The 16,496-nt window shown below is 39.8% G+C and overlaps 1 protein-coding gene across 1 annotated transcript; it reads right to left on the bottom strand.

The window, feature by feature from the left end:
- Positions 1 to 1,060: 1,060 nt before the first annotated feature.
- adra1aa (adrenoceptor alpha 1Aa) lies at positions 1,061 to 14,588 on the bottom strand. Its single transcript, XM_074638331.1, has 3 exons — positions 14,420 to 14,588; positions 8,651 to 10,148; positions 1,061 to 2,210 (listed from the first exon to the last, which is right to left on the bottom strand). Exons 2-3 carry the CDS (start codon positions 9,546 to 9,548, stop codon positions 1,651 to 1,653), a joined length of 1,458 nt encoding a protein of 485 aa, XP_074494432.1. The 5' UTR covers positions 9,549 to 10,148; positions 14,420 to 14,588; the 3' UTR covers positions 1,061 to 1,650.
- Between the last annotated feature and the right edge of the window lie 1,908 nt (positions 14,589 to 16,496).

Raw genomic sequence — 16,496 nt, 5'->3', positions numbered from 1 at the left:
TGATTAATTTTATTCCCCTTTAGAGTCAATGATTGTGAGCTTAATGATTCATCGCCTATCAGAATATTAAAAGAATACTGAGGGAATACACACTCATTGATCATTTTTTACCAAGAATACATTTACTGCTGAAACACATGGGGGATGTTCTTGCTCTGTTCAAGTCTATATCTGACTCCTGCGAGGCTACAGATCTAATTATGGTATTCATTACAGCTATTGCATTTGAAAGGTGATATATCTTTATAAAGCGTGGCACACAGGTATTCATAGGCTGAGGTTTTGTTCGTAATGCCAACACAGAGAAAGAGAGAGACAATAGAGGGAGTGGTGAATTAGGCCATCTGTACCATCTGTAGTTTATTGCTGCGGTTGGTGGCTTCCCCTCCTAATGGCATCTGTGCAGAGGTGGTGTGATTTACGGGTTCACAGACATGCCAGTCAATGACAACGCGGACACAGACAAGCACTCTCGCTGCATCGCCGTTTGCCTCCCCTGTGGGAAAGCAGTCGACTCTACTCCTACTGCACTTAACACGCGACTGCTTCTCTTCCCTCCTCGCACTCGCAGTAGGAGTACATCTTGGTACTAGAGGAGGAGGAGATAAATCAATAGAGTTGGCATGGTTTGCCCTTTGATGCCTCTGCGTAAACAGAGAGACACTTTGCAGTCTTGAACACACAGTCAGTTTTGCACCTTCGCACTGGGAAACAGCACCCACACTCTTACGAAGGTCGAGATAAAGACTTTGCATGTGGGTGGCAACTAAAAAAAGTAGCGAAACAAGCCTGAGAGAAGAATGTCTGAGACTATGTATGACTGAACTTGACATCTCTAAATCTGGTGGATTTTTTTAAGAGGCTTGTGGGCCGGTCAGGATTGAGGTCAGCAACCACAAGGTCAGTTAAAATTCCACAGAAGTATATTAAGACATCCATTTGGCACTGCTCGGAGGTACATGAATTTGTAGGAATGTGGATAGATGAACTGGACGTGTTCAGGGGCTATGTATTCAGTGAATCATCCAAAAAAAACACAACAAAATGTCCTCATGAATCCCTTCGTAGGAATATGTCATACAAATTTATTGTAATGTGACATGGGAGTACGCGAGGTCCCTCGGTTTTTACTGTGTACGGAGCAGTACACAAACAACATTTTGACATTAACAGGAATAGCATTAGGCAAACCTCGGAGACAACAGGAGCACCACTGACCAGCATTTTTTAAACATTTGGTAAAATCATGCAATATATAAAACTTTCCCGCTTACATTTTTATACACTGCTCTTCTGTCATATAAAATATGTAAACATTTTGTAATCTGTACTTGCAGGACCTTTTTTCTACACTTCTTTCTACAAAATTTGCTTTATTTTCATCTCTCCCATGCTGTATTCTGCGGTAGTTAGTGTTTAGAAAGCTAAAAAGCCATCTTCTTAAAGGGGTAAAATAAAGTGCATGATAAATATAGATATTTATTTTTCTTACATCCAGGAATGATCACAAAATGAAACGGAGACTTTATATTTTAAATTTCAAAGCAGCCACCATTCCAACACAGCTCATCCAACAGAGCAAAAGTAGATATATTATCATCTGTGACCTTGAAAGGAGAGTCATGACTAATGGATGAAGGATTATAGTGGCTATACAGGCTCTCCTTTTTCTGACAGGGACAGTTGGTGGATTTTAATGGTGGGAAGGTTTCCGACAGGATGTGGCTGGGCGCAGTCTGACTCCTGCGGGGGAGTCCCACTACTGAGGACGCAGCAGCAGGTCCGACGGAAGCTTTTACTGCAGAGTTTGGCCACTTTGTCCCTGCTCGTCTCTGCCGGTCCAGATTCGCCCGTGGGGCCTCCAGGAAAGGGCCTCCACTCCCTGCTGTCCCTGGAGGACGGGGTTCTGGACAGGGCCATGGAGGAGGAAGCGCTTAGCCGACAGGGAGCCCCCCTGCTGTCCAGTCCCAGAGTGAGGGGCTGGCCGTGACCCTGTGCTTGACACTGTCCTGCACTCAGATGATGATGTTGATGGTGTGGTCTGGGGTTCTTTCTCAGACAGTGAACTCCGAGTAAACTCTGGAAGGCTTTCTTAAACTCCTGGTTGGAGCACGGGTAGATTATGGGGTTGATGCAGCTGTTGAAGTAACCGAGCCAGAAGGTGATCTTGAAGACGGTGTCCGAAGGTCTGTATGCGGGAAAGATGGACCCTGTAGGCATACAAGGGTTTACGTCAACACTACAACAGAAGGAATGACAATATCCAAACTGAACTGAAAGAGTCATGATACGATTCGATACGATACGATACGATACGATACGATACGATACGATACGATACGATACGATACGATACGACATGATATGACACGACATGATACGACACGATATGATACGACATGATACGAAACGATACGATATGATACGATACGATACGATACGACACGACACGACATGATACGACACGATATGATACGACATGATGCGATGCGATGCGATGCGATGCGATGCGATGCGATGCGATGCGATGCGATGCGATGCGATGCGATGCGATGCGATGCGATGCGATGCGATGCGATACGATGCGATACGATATCAAATCGTATCGTATCGAATCGTAGACGCAGGTGTGTGTCAACAAAAAAATTAGAACATCCATCCAACAATTATTAAGATATTTCAGTCTGGACCAAAGTGGTAAACTGACCGAACAACACATTAACACATGGCCTGCAACAACTGAGAGAAACATATAATTGCTATGATTTACATCCTCTTAATTTGACTAATAGTGTAATGTAGTTCCGACAAAAAAAAAAAAAGCTCCCTACTTTCCATTAAGGTGATGGATTTTATTCAAATTGGCAGCATAAATTGTGCTGCTTGTGATTCACAGCAGAAAGCGTGAGTGGGATCCTAAATGAAGAAGCTGAGAAAGTGGCTTAACTGGCACATTATATGCAGCCCTGTTAGTCACTGTAAATATGACTCTTCACATATCCAGTGACTACATTAGAATAATTAAATCTACCTACTGTATCTATCTATCTACTGTATCTATCTATCTATCTATCTATCTATCTATCTATCTATAGAGGTAAGGGTAGAAACTGTCTTGTGAAATGCTTTATTGGATGGGCTGTTACAGACGGTTAAACGTGGGCTGTTGACAAATGAGACTGTGATATAGAGATGGATAGAAAGAAGAGGTGGAAAGAGCCTGAGAGAAAATTATTTTCAGCCTGGCTCCAGCTCATACGTTTTATCCCCAGCTGTGACAAAAAGAACAATTCTTTTATTACATAGAAGACCTACTAGAAAAACAAGAAGGGTATTGCAGCTGTTCGATAAACATATTGTTGTCCAAAATCAATAAAACATCGCTGGCTGTTGTTCGTATGAAAACTGTTGCTGTCAATTAAAGCACAACGTGTTTTGGGTTGACAAATTTCTACGACAGCTTGGCTGACGAACCCAATGAAGAACTGTTGGATGACCTACAAAATGCTGTGTGGTCCGTTTAAAAAAAAGATATAGATATATACTGTATATACTGTGTACTGCAAAAAAATGCGTGAAATAAGACTTACAGTTTTTCTCATTGACTTTTGCTTTTTTTTCAAAACAGTAAGTTCAAATCTCTTACCAATTAGTTTGTTGTTCACAATAGATTATAATTTCTCATTCATTCAAGCAAATTGCATGTGTTTTGGCACATGTGCAAAAGAGTAAGCACAATAATCACTTGCACATGTATATAACTTTACATGAAAGATCAAAGGTGAATTTTCTGTTCACAGTACATGTAACACATTGTTACATGTACTGTATACATACAAATGTACAAATCCTTTTTCTGTGCACTACAGTAGGCCTATTGACTTTCAGTAAACTTTGACCTCTGTGGAATCTAATCTAAACAGCTCAGTGCGATACACGACAGCATCCAGCTGGATATAACTGACATTGTTGTGCAGTACAGTAAGCAGTCATTGTCAACAAAAATTAGATCAAAACAGAGATTTGTATATAAAAAACATTTTGACCAGTACAGCTCACACGATAACAAAACAATTTTTCATTTTGGTGGTGTTGGCCAACTTACTGACACAATAACTAGGTTTAGAGGCATGAATGAAGTGTTTTGGGTGAGTTACTACCTTTTGCAGACATGCAATAGAGTGGTGATGTCCCATCAAATCGTTGTGACAACTGCACTTAAAGTTTAGAGAAAGTTAAGACTGTTTCGAAAAATTTGCCAAAGCGAATGAGAAAACCTGTATTTGACTTTTGGCCACTCTTGGGCAGCAGAACAAAACACTACATGGAAATATTTCCACCTAATAGTTGTTGTGGTGAACGTGTTAGCAAACAGTTTTATTTTTTATTTATATTATATATTTTTATCATATTCTATTTATTTTCTATTTACATGTAGTTAAGATCCCTATTTTATTTGACTTTTTCCTCATCACTGATTGGCTCTTGTTTTCACCCTTTGAAGCCCCTCATTAACCTGATTAAGTTCACCTGATCACTCCATATTTAAAGATTGCACTCCTTTCACTCCCCTTTTTTCATTTTCACATGAAGTGACAGGCTAGTAAGATGAGTTTCTTATTCTATATGTCAATGTTAGTTTCAGATACACCAGTCCATGTGTGCTCCCTTTAAGTTCATAAATGCAACTACGTGAGTTCTGGAGAAAATCAACTTTGTTCAGATGAAAATTCCTGCCTTTTTCCTATGCATTCTGATCAGATGCCCATGATGATGGTCAATTTATCTTTCTGAACCTCCTAATTACAGTTTTTCTCATTCGCTTTGGCTCAATTCTCGAAAGAGGATTATTTCTTTCAAAACGACAAGCTCAAATCTCTGAACACTTAGTTTGTTGTTGACAACAGATTAGTTGGGCACCGGTCGAGGCAGATGGCCGCCCACCCTGCAGAGCCTGGTTCTGCTCTAGGTTTCTACCCGCTAAACAGGGAGCTTTTCCTGGCCATAGCGCGTTGCAATGCTCTTGTTGGGTCTCTAAACTATAGAGTACGGTCTAAGACCTGCTCTATATATAAAGCGTCTCGAGATAACTTCTGTTATGATTTGACGCTATATAAAAATAAATTTAATTGAATTGAATTGAATTGGAATAGAATTTCTCATTCATTCAAGAAAATTGCACGTGTTTTGGCACACGTGTGCAAAAGAGTAAGTCTACAATTTGCACAATAACCACTTGCACATGTCTTGCTGATCAAAACTGATGAGTTGACTCTGAAATTGTCGTCCTCTTCTAAACAACTTCTAAACATTCTTTCATCGTTTGAGCCTTCACATGCAAAATGATCCATTCAGTTATCATCATCTGTCAGACGTTTATTCCATAAATGTCTATGACATGGTGTTACATAATGTGAGGAGGTACAATTAGGTGTTTTTTACTTGGATGTCATTTTGTGGCAATTTTTCTGTTCACTGTATATACAGTAACTTTACATGAAAGATTACTGTAAATTTGAATTTTCTGATTACAGTACATGTAGGCCTAACATCTCGCTGTATCAATAAATTTACTGTATAACATAAAATATGTGTATCTCTTTTCTGTGTACTACAGCATTGTACAGTAATCTTTGACCTACTGTTGAAATGCGAATCTAAAAAGCTCAGAGTGGCACACAACAGCATTCAGCTAGACAAAACGTACATTCTTGTATAGTACAGTAAGCAGTCAGTGTCAACTAAAAAATAGAACAAAACAGATTGACTGCTATGGTGAAAAAACATCTAAACATTTTGACCAGTACGGCTCACACGATGACAAAACAACTTTTCATTTTGGTGGCGTTGGTCAACTTACTGACACAATAACTAGGTTTAGAAGCATGAAGTGTTTTGGGTGAGTTACTACCTTTTGCAGAAATGCAATAGAGTTATGATGTCCCATCAAACAGTTGTGACGATTGCACTTACAGTTTAGAGAAAGTTAAGACTGTTTCGAAAAATGATCCAAAGCGATTGAGAAAAACTGTAACATCATACATCCTTCAGATAAAACACTAGCATTCATTTTGAATAGTTTACGTCCACCTGTCTCCACCAACTCCTGAGAGAAATATCTGATATAGCAGCTCCACTATGATCACCAGCTGACTCCATCTGTCTGCTATTTAGTGCTACACATGCAGTGTATAGGCTATAGTGGGGTTGTTAGCTGAAAACAGCTGTGGCCTAAAATGACGTTGATGAGAACAGTAACATTGCATGCTGTAAAATCAAAATTATCATCTGATAGATGCTGAGCTGCTTAGTAGAGTTGAGGGGAATTGCAGATGTGGGTGATTATTATCTGTGGGTTCGTCCCTATGAGTGACCCCTGTCACATTTGACCCATTGTTCATGTAAAAATGTTGATTAGTGCAGCTTTAAATAGACACGTAACACCAACTGAAAACCTTTTTTTAATCTCTTTTTAACCCTCCTGCTGTGATGTAACGGTGTACTCCAGGGTGTGTCAGTACACTGTGACATCACTTATTACGTATGGTTACATGTGCAACAGAGCACACTTCTGACACACCTAGAGGTAAACCGTTCAACCAGAGGGTGCTGAAACACGGCCTGTTTCTTTTTCTTTTTTAAATAATGACCCAATTAAGTTATTCTTTAAATTAGCAATGGCTTGCTTTACACATCTTTATAGTCCCTGAGAAGGACTTCTGAAATGTCAAGGAGAGAAGAGGATAATCCCCAAATAAACACAGAGCTGAAACAACTCATCTTTTTTTTTGACGTGATCAAATTCCCACGATTAATTTTCCTCAAAATGTTTATTTCAATAAACCAAATCAGACAATCGTGACATATCCAGCTCTACGCGTCAAAACCAGACCATTGCCTGCTGATTCACTGATAAATCCTTGTTGTTGTTTCATTGTCCAGAGACTTATGTGGCAGCGGTATGCGGTCAGACGCCAGCATTAGTAAGGGAGCAATGGTAAGCTGAGGCTTTTCCTCATTTCCCAGTCAGGAAAGGAAAAAGCCGAATAGCATCTATATTTACAGGCATGAGAGCATGGAATACATAAAAAACCCAGAGGGATTTGAGGGTTTTGTCACATCTCATATATACTTGGTTCGGATTTCCTTCTCACATTCTCTCCATATTAACACCAGCATGTATAGTTGCAAAGCCGTGTGAATTCCCCTCAAGCTCACTTCCGGGACAGTCGTGAAGGGAACATCAAATAAGGTCTGACATCAATGTGATAGCTTTATCTGTCAGGCCTCTGGACTGGCATTGTGATGAAGTGAGTCGCAGACATAAGGGAGAGAGGAAGGAGCAGAGAAATGACTTCATTCAAAGATCTGTGTCTGAAATATATGTTGGTCTGAAGTGCTGTGCTTTTGCTTACAGACAGGGGAGCACTGGAGGCTGTCAGATGTCTAAAAGTTTTATTGCGCCTATTTATAGAACGTCTACCTGGCGAAGTCGAAGCATTTACTACGCTGCTCCAGAGGCCACAAGGCTCGCCTGAATGATAGTAAATTCCGTGTGCGTGCGACCACAAAGGAGCAATTCAATTAACATCATCAGACTCGCCACCAGCACTTAAAAAGCTGTCAGCGGCATGAATCAATGAATGGATCTGTAAAATGAATTAACACACAAGTTAAATAGCTTTCTATAGAAGTGGTCTGACTCATATGTGTGCAGATGAGTCAGATGATTAAATAATATATGAATAATATATAAAAAGTCAAACCAGTTGTACTGTGCATCTTTAAAGGAATCGTGACATTGTGGGAAACATGCATATTGTCTTTGTTACCGAGACGAGAGCTGGATGAGTATACCACTCTCATATCTGTCCGTTCAATATGAATCTGGAGACAGTTAGCCTCTAAAGCTCACTAAGGACTCTAGGAAGTTAGGCTACTGCGCCCAGCCAAGAAACAGTTCGTCACACAACCCCCCACAAAACCACAACTTGTTGTTTTTACTAACCAGCTCTAATTAATTTGTGAGCATTAGAGGTGCTGATAGTTGGATTCTTTTACCTTTAGACACAACCAGACTATCTTTTTCCAGTCTTTATGCTAAACTAAGTTAACCCGGTACTGGCTGTAGCTTCATATTTACTGTATTTACTGTCATGAGTCATATCAATCTACTCATCTAACTCTCAGCAAGAAAGCAAATAAGCTCATCTCCCAAAATGTTGAATTATTCCTTTAACATTCATCATGTAGCCTAAAGTAATGACTGACGTAAAAGTGATATTGTGATATTGTTATCATATTGATTGTTTCATTAAAGGTGCTGAATTCTAAATTTAGAGCGTTTCCATTGCCTCCACACGGCTCTCAACATGGCGACGGCTGAGCCGGTGGCTAGCAGCTAACTGTGGTAACAGCTCGAGCAGTGCAAACAACGGCAACAGTACTGACAGTGTTAATCTTGGGGGGTGATTGGGGGCCAAAGGTTGGGTGCAGGAAGACATTACTCCACTATATCTTTATCAAATAGTTGTTTGCCGCTTAATGAATTTCTCTGAATTTCAAATTTAGCCTTCAACAATTGTTGCTTTGCCCAGACAAATGCTACAGAGATCATCTTAAATCACATACAAAATGAAGATATACTCACCGATGGGCAGCGCCAGGAAAAAGGGCAGCCAGCACAACACGAAGCAGCCGACCACAATGCCCAAGGTCTTGGCGGCCTTCTTCTCACGTGAGAACTTGAGCAGTCGCAGGGCGAAATGTGTGCGGCTGCGAAGCGCCTCGTCCTCTAACACAGTCGTGTTGCCTCTGTGTATCCTGAGTATCACCCGCTCTGAATCGGACTTCTCTGTTTTTTGGCCCTCCCTGAGGCCCCGGCTCTCCCTGTGCGCCACCACATAAACCCGACAGTACATGGCCAGAATGATGGCCAGAGGGAGGTAGAAAGAGCCCACAGCAGAGAAGATAGCGTAGGCCGGCTCCTCTGTGATCTTGCAGATGGATTCGTCCTCAGGTTCCGGCTCTTTCCAGCCAAACAAAGGTCCAATAGATATGACTATAGACAGCACCCACAGCAGCATCACCGCCAGCAGCGCCCTGTGTTTTGTCATTATGGTTGGGTAGCGAAGAGGGTAACTGACCCCGATGTAGCGGTCAACAGAGATCACGCAGAGGCTCATGATGGAGGCGGTGCAGCAGAGCACATCCACAGCTGCCCAAACATTGCAAAAGGCCCGTCCAAACACCCAACGATCCACAATCTCAAAAATGGCAGAGAAGGGTAATACAGTGGAGCTCAGCAGCAAATCCGCCACCGCCAGATTAACTATGAAATAATGCGTGACTGTCCGCAGGTGTCGATGGCAAACCACCGAGAGGATTACCAGGATGTTTCCCACAATTCCAAACACAATGAAGCCGCCAAGCACCAGGCCTAAAACCACAGCTTTGACCACGTTGAGCTCTGGGACTAAAACCTGGCTGCAGTTGGAGCAGTTTTGCGTCAGAGGAGCTGGGGTCATATTGTCCAGCACAGGAACCATCTGTTCCCAATACTAAGCTGATGTTTCGACACTGTCCCGCGCAGCAAAGGTGGACTGTAACGCTCACCTATCTTATTTCGTGTCACGAGTAAAGGGACATAAGGGCATTCTCATAAAAAGCCATTAGAGTAATGATCACATTAAGTCTGTCTTGTCACAACATCATTTGAATGATGATGCCTCTGGCAAATGAGCCATTACGCCTGGCAATGCATCAAGAAAAATAAAACTACAGGATGCATGCAGAAACACTGAGAGAGAAGTATAATATATGCAGACTACTGTGCTGAAATCAGGTAATCCATCTTGGAAATTTTAGTGATGTTAAAACTGGCTGTGATTATGCAGCTGGTATAAAAACGCTGTTAGAAAAGCACAACAGATGGGATACACATATGGGTGTACACATCTAGAAAAATCTTTGCACGTTCGTTGAACCAAAAAACTGCAGTTTGGGAACAAAAGTCCTTAAAAGTCTTAAAAATTGAGGTGAGAACCCACTTTTTTGGGTAAGATGGTGGGTGAGCAGCAGTCGACATCCAGGCTTTTCCTGTTGAACCCTGCTGCAGATTCAGCTTCAACAGCAACAGTGTGCAGCGCCTTTGAAAAGAAAGACAGAAGAATCTGCTTTGAGAAAATTGACACATCCATCAGATACAGAAAAAACTCAAACGCATTCATCCATTCTTTTGTGTATTGTTTCATTTTTGCAGGTGTTTTCTGTGTTACGACGACTCAAACGTATCAAAACTGTGCGGCTTTGAGTCACAGTTGCTGTCAAATCAATGTTACCATCGCCTCATCAACTATGTGAGGTTGAGGAATAAAGAAGCCGATATCAGGACCAGTTGCCTTTTCCACTGAATCATCTGGGAACTAAAACTCTAAATGGCATCGAGCCAAACCAGAATAGCTGGAGAGTCAACAATGCAACAGCCTCAGTCACAAGACCTTATGTGTATGTTAATGCCATTTTGTGGCGCTAATATGATCTTCAACTGACCTACACCAAGAAAAGCCTGGCCTCGTTCTTAATCCGTCCTCTAAACAAATCAATATCACCCTGTGAACTCTTTACCCCTTTATACATTAAATATAAAGCTACAGCCAGCAGGCAATTAACTTATCTTAACATAAAGACTGGAAACTGTTAGCCTGGGTCCGTCCAAACGTAACAAAATCTGCCTATTAGAACCTTTGGACAGAGCCATGCTAGCAGTTTCCCCCTGCTTTCAGTCTTTATGCTAAGCTAAGCTAATTGCCTGCTGGCTCTCAGCCCGGGTCAGTTTTGGTAAACAAACCAGATATAATGTTTTTAATTACTAGAGCTGCGACGATTAATCGATTAATCAAATGGTCAACTATTAATCGCCAACTATTAATCGGTTTGAGTGCTTTTTTTCAGAAAAAAAAATCCAAATTCTCTGATTCCAGCTGCTTAAATGTGAATATTTTCTGGTTTATTTACTCCTCTATGACAATAAACTGAATATTTTTGAGTTGTGGACAAAACAAGACATTTGAGGACGTCATCTTGGGCTTTAGGAAACAATGATCGACATTTTTCACCATTTTCTGATATTTCATAGACCAATACACTATTCGATTAATCTAGAAAAACACAGATTAATGGACAATGAAAATAATCGTTAGTTGCAGCCCTATTAGTTAGTGAGCTTTAAAGGTGCTATAGGCACATTTTTGTCTCTCTGCTAAACTAAGCTAATTGTCCGCTGGCTCTAGCTTCATAGTTACAGCACAGACGTGAGAATGGTAGCCGATTGATCTTCTCATCTAACTCTCTTAGGAAAAGTGAATAATTTCTAAAATGTACTATTTCCTTAACATTTGCTAGTGTTACCCCTGCAACTGTAGACTCCTGATAGTACATTGTTGTTTTTGGCTTTCTATAATGGCTATACGGTACAATCTCATTTCATTTAATAGGCATTTACTAGGCTGTTTCCATTGTATTATATAAAATGAAAAATGCTCAGTTGGATTTTTTGCTCCTCCAACAGTGTTGATTTTGGCCCGATTCGCTCCCTCTGACTTTGATGCATCGAATTAATTTCATTTTGAATGCTCCGTCCTTTGACTCCAAAACAAATGTCTTCATTCCATGCAAATGTCCTCCACTTTGACAGATGTGAAATTAATCTTGTCTGGGCAGATTACTGACATTTTGTAATGTGGGTGTTCCTTACCTAAACGTGGATTAGATGGGACTAAAAAAAGTAGTGCAGCCATGTTGACGATTTTGGGATTTTGGTAAGCTGCTTTATTTGGGACTAAATTAAAAGTTCGACTGAGTTGCCCTCTTTTCTACTGAGCGTGCTTCCTATCTATCTATCCATCTATCTATCTATCCATCCATCTATCCATCTATCTATTTAAATATCTATCTATCTATCTATCTATCTATCTATCTATCTATCTATCTATCTATCTATCTATCTATCTATCCATCTATCTAGACTGTGCAAAGACAACAGTGAGGACAAGTCTTCAGCCCTCTCCCCTCCTCCATTGCTCCTCGCCACACTACTCCATGTAACCACTGGCTGACCTTTTCCTTCTGTGCCCCGCAGACCTCTGCTCCTCACCGGATGTACACCTGTTTAACATCTTTAATGGAGGTTTATGTCTCTGGGTTCTAGCTGCTGGCACGGTGCGGCAAAAGCCTGCACCCAGCAGCACATCATCATAACGCAGCACCTGAGAGCTTCTCTCGCCCACTCAAGTAGAGGAAGGAGGTGGACGGGCTGTGGTGCCTCTAATGCAATTATGAAAGTAAGAGTTACATGTTTATCCGCAAGAGCTCATTACACCGTCTTCATTTTGCACTGGGGAAAAGATTGAGTTACCTCAGCTTAAAACATTAAGTGTCCCTGCTGCATTCAAATTGTTTTGTTACTGTTATATTAAACGTACTGTGTTACAATGAACTGGAGAGAATAAGCTTGATGGATTTACTGTAAGACACGCTCAGTCATATTGACTGAACCCACATATTGCTCTTCTGTTTATTCTCTCAGTGCTAAAGAGGCAGACGTTTATGTCGATGCCAGTAATAAGATGTACTGTAGATACATTTGTGGTGACTTTATTACATTAAAACATGAAGAATATATGAGTAGAGATTGAAATGGTTATCTCTTACTAAGTTTTAAAGTTTGAATCTAATCATCATGTTTATCTTTTTTTCATTTTTTTATCAGAGGGAATGTGTTCACACTTGAAGAAAGACTTGACCCAATTGCATGTTGGGAAGATTTCCAATGACAAAACTTAATTTGATTAATTCTTGCAGCTCATATACTTTATAATCACAAGACTTAAACTCTTAATTAAAACCATTAATTTGGGGGTAAATCAAAGCTTATATTACACCGGGTTCCTGATAACAGACCTGTTGATTTCACTAAATCGCAATGCAAGTTCGAAGAGTATTGGATTTCAATTGGGATGCATTCATCCAGGTGCAGTAAAGTAATGTACACTGTTGAGGCTCGTTTCCAGCATCGATCTGTTTAATATTCATGCAGAGTAACACACATCGACAGTGGGTGTTTCCCGGTGAAAGAGCAAGGTGTAGTGAGGGGCGACCGAACCAATGAGCAGCTGTAATGAAGTAGCTGGACGCAGATTGCTCCAAGACATGAGGCAGTAATTTGTCTTTACTTTACAAGCATGTTTCACCCAGCAGAATAATCATTAAGTGTGTGTTCTTGGCTGTTTCCCGGGCAGACAGACACTCAATTATGTGTTGATGTGTGTCTGCTGCTGAGGTTTTCGACAGGAATCCACAATAATGTTGAGGACAGAGGGAGACTTGCAGCCTCTCTGTGTCTGAAGCTATTTTAATTGGCCAGGAGAGTAAATATCCACTCTGGCTCTGTTATCTCAGCCTCTTCACTGTGTGTGTGTGTGTGTGTGTGTGTGTGTGTGTGTGTGTGTGTGTGTGTGTGTGTGTGTGTGTGTGTGTGTGTGTGTGTGTGTGTGTGTGTGTGTGTGTGTGTGTGTGTGTGTGCTGCTGGGTAATTCCCAGCTCTGTAAGATGAAGGACTGTATAGGTGATACCTGACAGACAGTGAAATCCACCTTTAATGAAATGGTAGAGACAGGGACTTGTGATTGTCAGCAGACATTAGAGACTAGAAGGATGGTACTTCATCATCTTTAGGAATGAAGTCCAACAGATGGATTAAGACAGATTTTAATGCAACAGAAGCAGCCTCATATAAAATGCACTATTTATAGATCAGTGCATCCCAGCCTTAATATTTTTAGACAGGCAACTCCCGACTAGAAATATATATATATATATATATATATACATATATATATATATATATATATATTCGAGATAAATCATATGCTTAGCTGTTTTATTATTATTATTATTATTATTATTATTATTATTATTATTATTATTATTATTATTATTTGTTTTTATTCTAACGTTTTTATCTATTCTTTTGTTATTATACTGTTTAACTTGCACCAACAAAACCAAAGCAAATTCCTAGTGTAAACCTCTTACACTTGGCAATAAACACGATTCTGTTTCTGATTTACAAATTACAGCCTATACAGTGAAATTGAAATATAAATTAAATAAGCATTATTTCTGCCTATACTTCTGCGCAATCTAGATGATAACCAAGACAGTTTCTCTTTTTTAAACAAAAAGTCCGCCCATGTGGTCAGAAACAATGAACATCTGCATTACCAGCACGTATACAGCAGATTAAGAAATCAATTAAATGAGCAATGCATTTTTTTTTTAATCAAGAGAGAAAAAAATCAACTATCCACTCAAAGTGCCACAATTAAATGCTATAAAATGAAATGTTTCTGGTACTCACCTCAACTTTGAGTTTGATTTTCACATCCAGACGACTCGGTTGTGACTGCTGAGTCGCACGCGGAGACGGTGGAAGAGAAAGTGCGCTCATCGTGGAGAGAGAGAGAGAGAGAGAGAGAGAGTCCTCCTCACATCTGCCGGCAGAGAGACGGCCGATCGACCTTCAGGTGCCCCAAGTCTCTTCACATGATGATGATGATGAGGATGATGTGTTGCTTAATGACTCACTGCTTTCTCCTCGAACCACTATAGACTACCCCCCCTACTACCACCACCAACTGCACCACCACCACCCAATCATCCTCATCCTCATCCTCTTCCTCACCCCCCTTCAGCATCACTCCCTATGCGTCATCACAACCAGTCACTGTCTACCCTACATGAATTTCATTCACAAATGTTTCATCAACGACCGTCACGTTGCCAGCTGAAGAAAAAAAGTTTGGTCATTTTAGTGTCCATTAAATATTTGGGTGAGTTGTCCTAAAGTGGGACACTGCCTAATGTGGGACACCTATAAGCTCTGGTGGGTGTATAGGTCTTCCTCAAACAGATAAAATAGTCAATAAAACTATTGATATTTAATGTCTTCCTAACATGCTTCAAAACAATTAGTCTTTATTCATTTATTTATATCTTTTATTTATCTATTATTCATAGTCTTGTTTCTTCGATGTTCAATTCTCCATGTAACATCCACACATAAACCTAGGTTTTGTAACAGCAATAACACTGTTGTACATCAGGGGGAGTTGCAGTAAAGTGGGACACTGCCTAATGTGGGACACCTATAAGATCTGGTGGATCTTCCTCAAACAGATAAAAGTCAATAAAACTATTGATATTTAATGTCTTTCTAACATGCTTAAATGCTTCAAAACTATTATAGTCTTTATTCATTTATTTATATCTCTATCTATTATTATTTATAGTCTTGTTTGTTTTCGATGTTCGATTCTCCATGTAACATCCACACATATCCACACATATTCACCGTTGCCAGCTGAAGAAAAAAGTTTGGTCATTGTAGTGTCCATTTAATATTTTGTACATAAGTGTGGTAAAGTGGGACACTGCCTAATGTGGGACATCTATAAGCTCTGGTGGGTGTAGGTCTTCCTCAAACAAATAAAAGTCTATAAAACTATTGATATTTAATGCCTTCTAACATGCTTAAATGCTTCAAAACGATTCTAGTCTCTATTCATTTATTTATATACGATACGATACGATACAACTTTATTGTCAGTTTGCACTGAAATTCATTTTGCATCCATAGGCAGCTCAGTTTGAGAAAAAGTACACATACAATAGACATACTGTTACCATAGACAAACAGACAAGTAAGACTCATCAGACAACAAAACACCACCATTATTCATACATAACCCATTACAAAATTACCATCAACATACAGTGAGAGTTGGGACTTTTTTTTAAATTATATTATTTTTTAAGGAGATCAGGCAGGTAGGAAGGGGCGTGTTCATTTACAATTTAAAGTCTGATCTGACATGGATAAGTAGCCAATGATGGTAATACTGGTGTAATATGCCCTTTTCACAGCAAAACAAAAAAGCACTCCTAGTCCTGAGTGTGTGTGTGCACGTCTGAAAAAAGCCTAAAACGTAAACTGTGATCATTCAAAAACTGTAAGAGATATCAAAAAGCTGACTGACAGTTTTAAGTTTAAGTTCAAAGTGCAGTAGGTTTAAGAGGATTTGAGGATGCATTTCCATACACTGTAAAATAAATCCTGTTGTTTATATGGAAAAAAAAGTGGCATCTGTTGTTGCTTATTGTACATTCTTTTCAGTTTAACTGAAAAATAGCAAACAAACACACAGTAAAACTGTGAAAGCCCCATTATAAAACTGTCATTTAACTGAATTTATCTGCAAAATCAAAATTTGTTTATAATGTAGTCTTTTTCAGTATTAATGACAACTTTTACATTAAAAGCAACATCTTAATACTACAACTTAAATTTCTGTAAAAATGTAATCATTATAATTTTACATAAAATCCTGTTCCACAACTCCTATCAATCTCAAATATATAGTTTTTATTTTTCATTG

The sequence above is a fragment of the Sebastes fasciatus genome, chromosome 6 (assembly GCF_043250625.1).
Source record: "Sebastes fasciatus isolate fSebFas1 chromosome 6, fSebFas1.pri, whole genome shotgun sequence".
In the NCBI taxonomy this organism is placed as follows: Eukaryota; Metazoa; Chordata; class Actinopteri; order Perciformes; family Sebastidae; genus Sebastes; species Sebastes fasciatus.
This window is presented reverse-complemented; position numbering and strand designations above follow the sequence as displayed.

Bases quoted from the DNA above. Each gene is read 5' to 3' on its own strand.
- adra1aa (XM_074638331.1), bottom strand. From the start codon at position 9,548: ATGGTTCCTGTGCTGGACAATATGACCCCAGCTCCTCTGACGCAAAAC. The intron at 2,211-8,650 runs GTGAGTATATCT...GTATGCCTACAG, and splicing joins TTTCCTGGCGCTGCCCATCG to GGTCCATCTTTCCCGCATAC.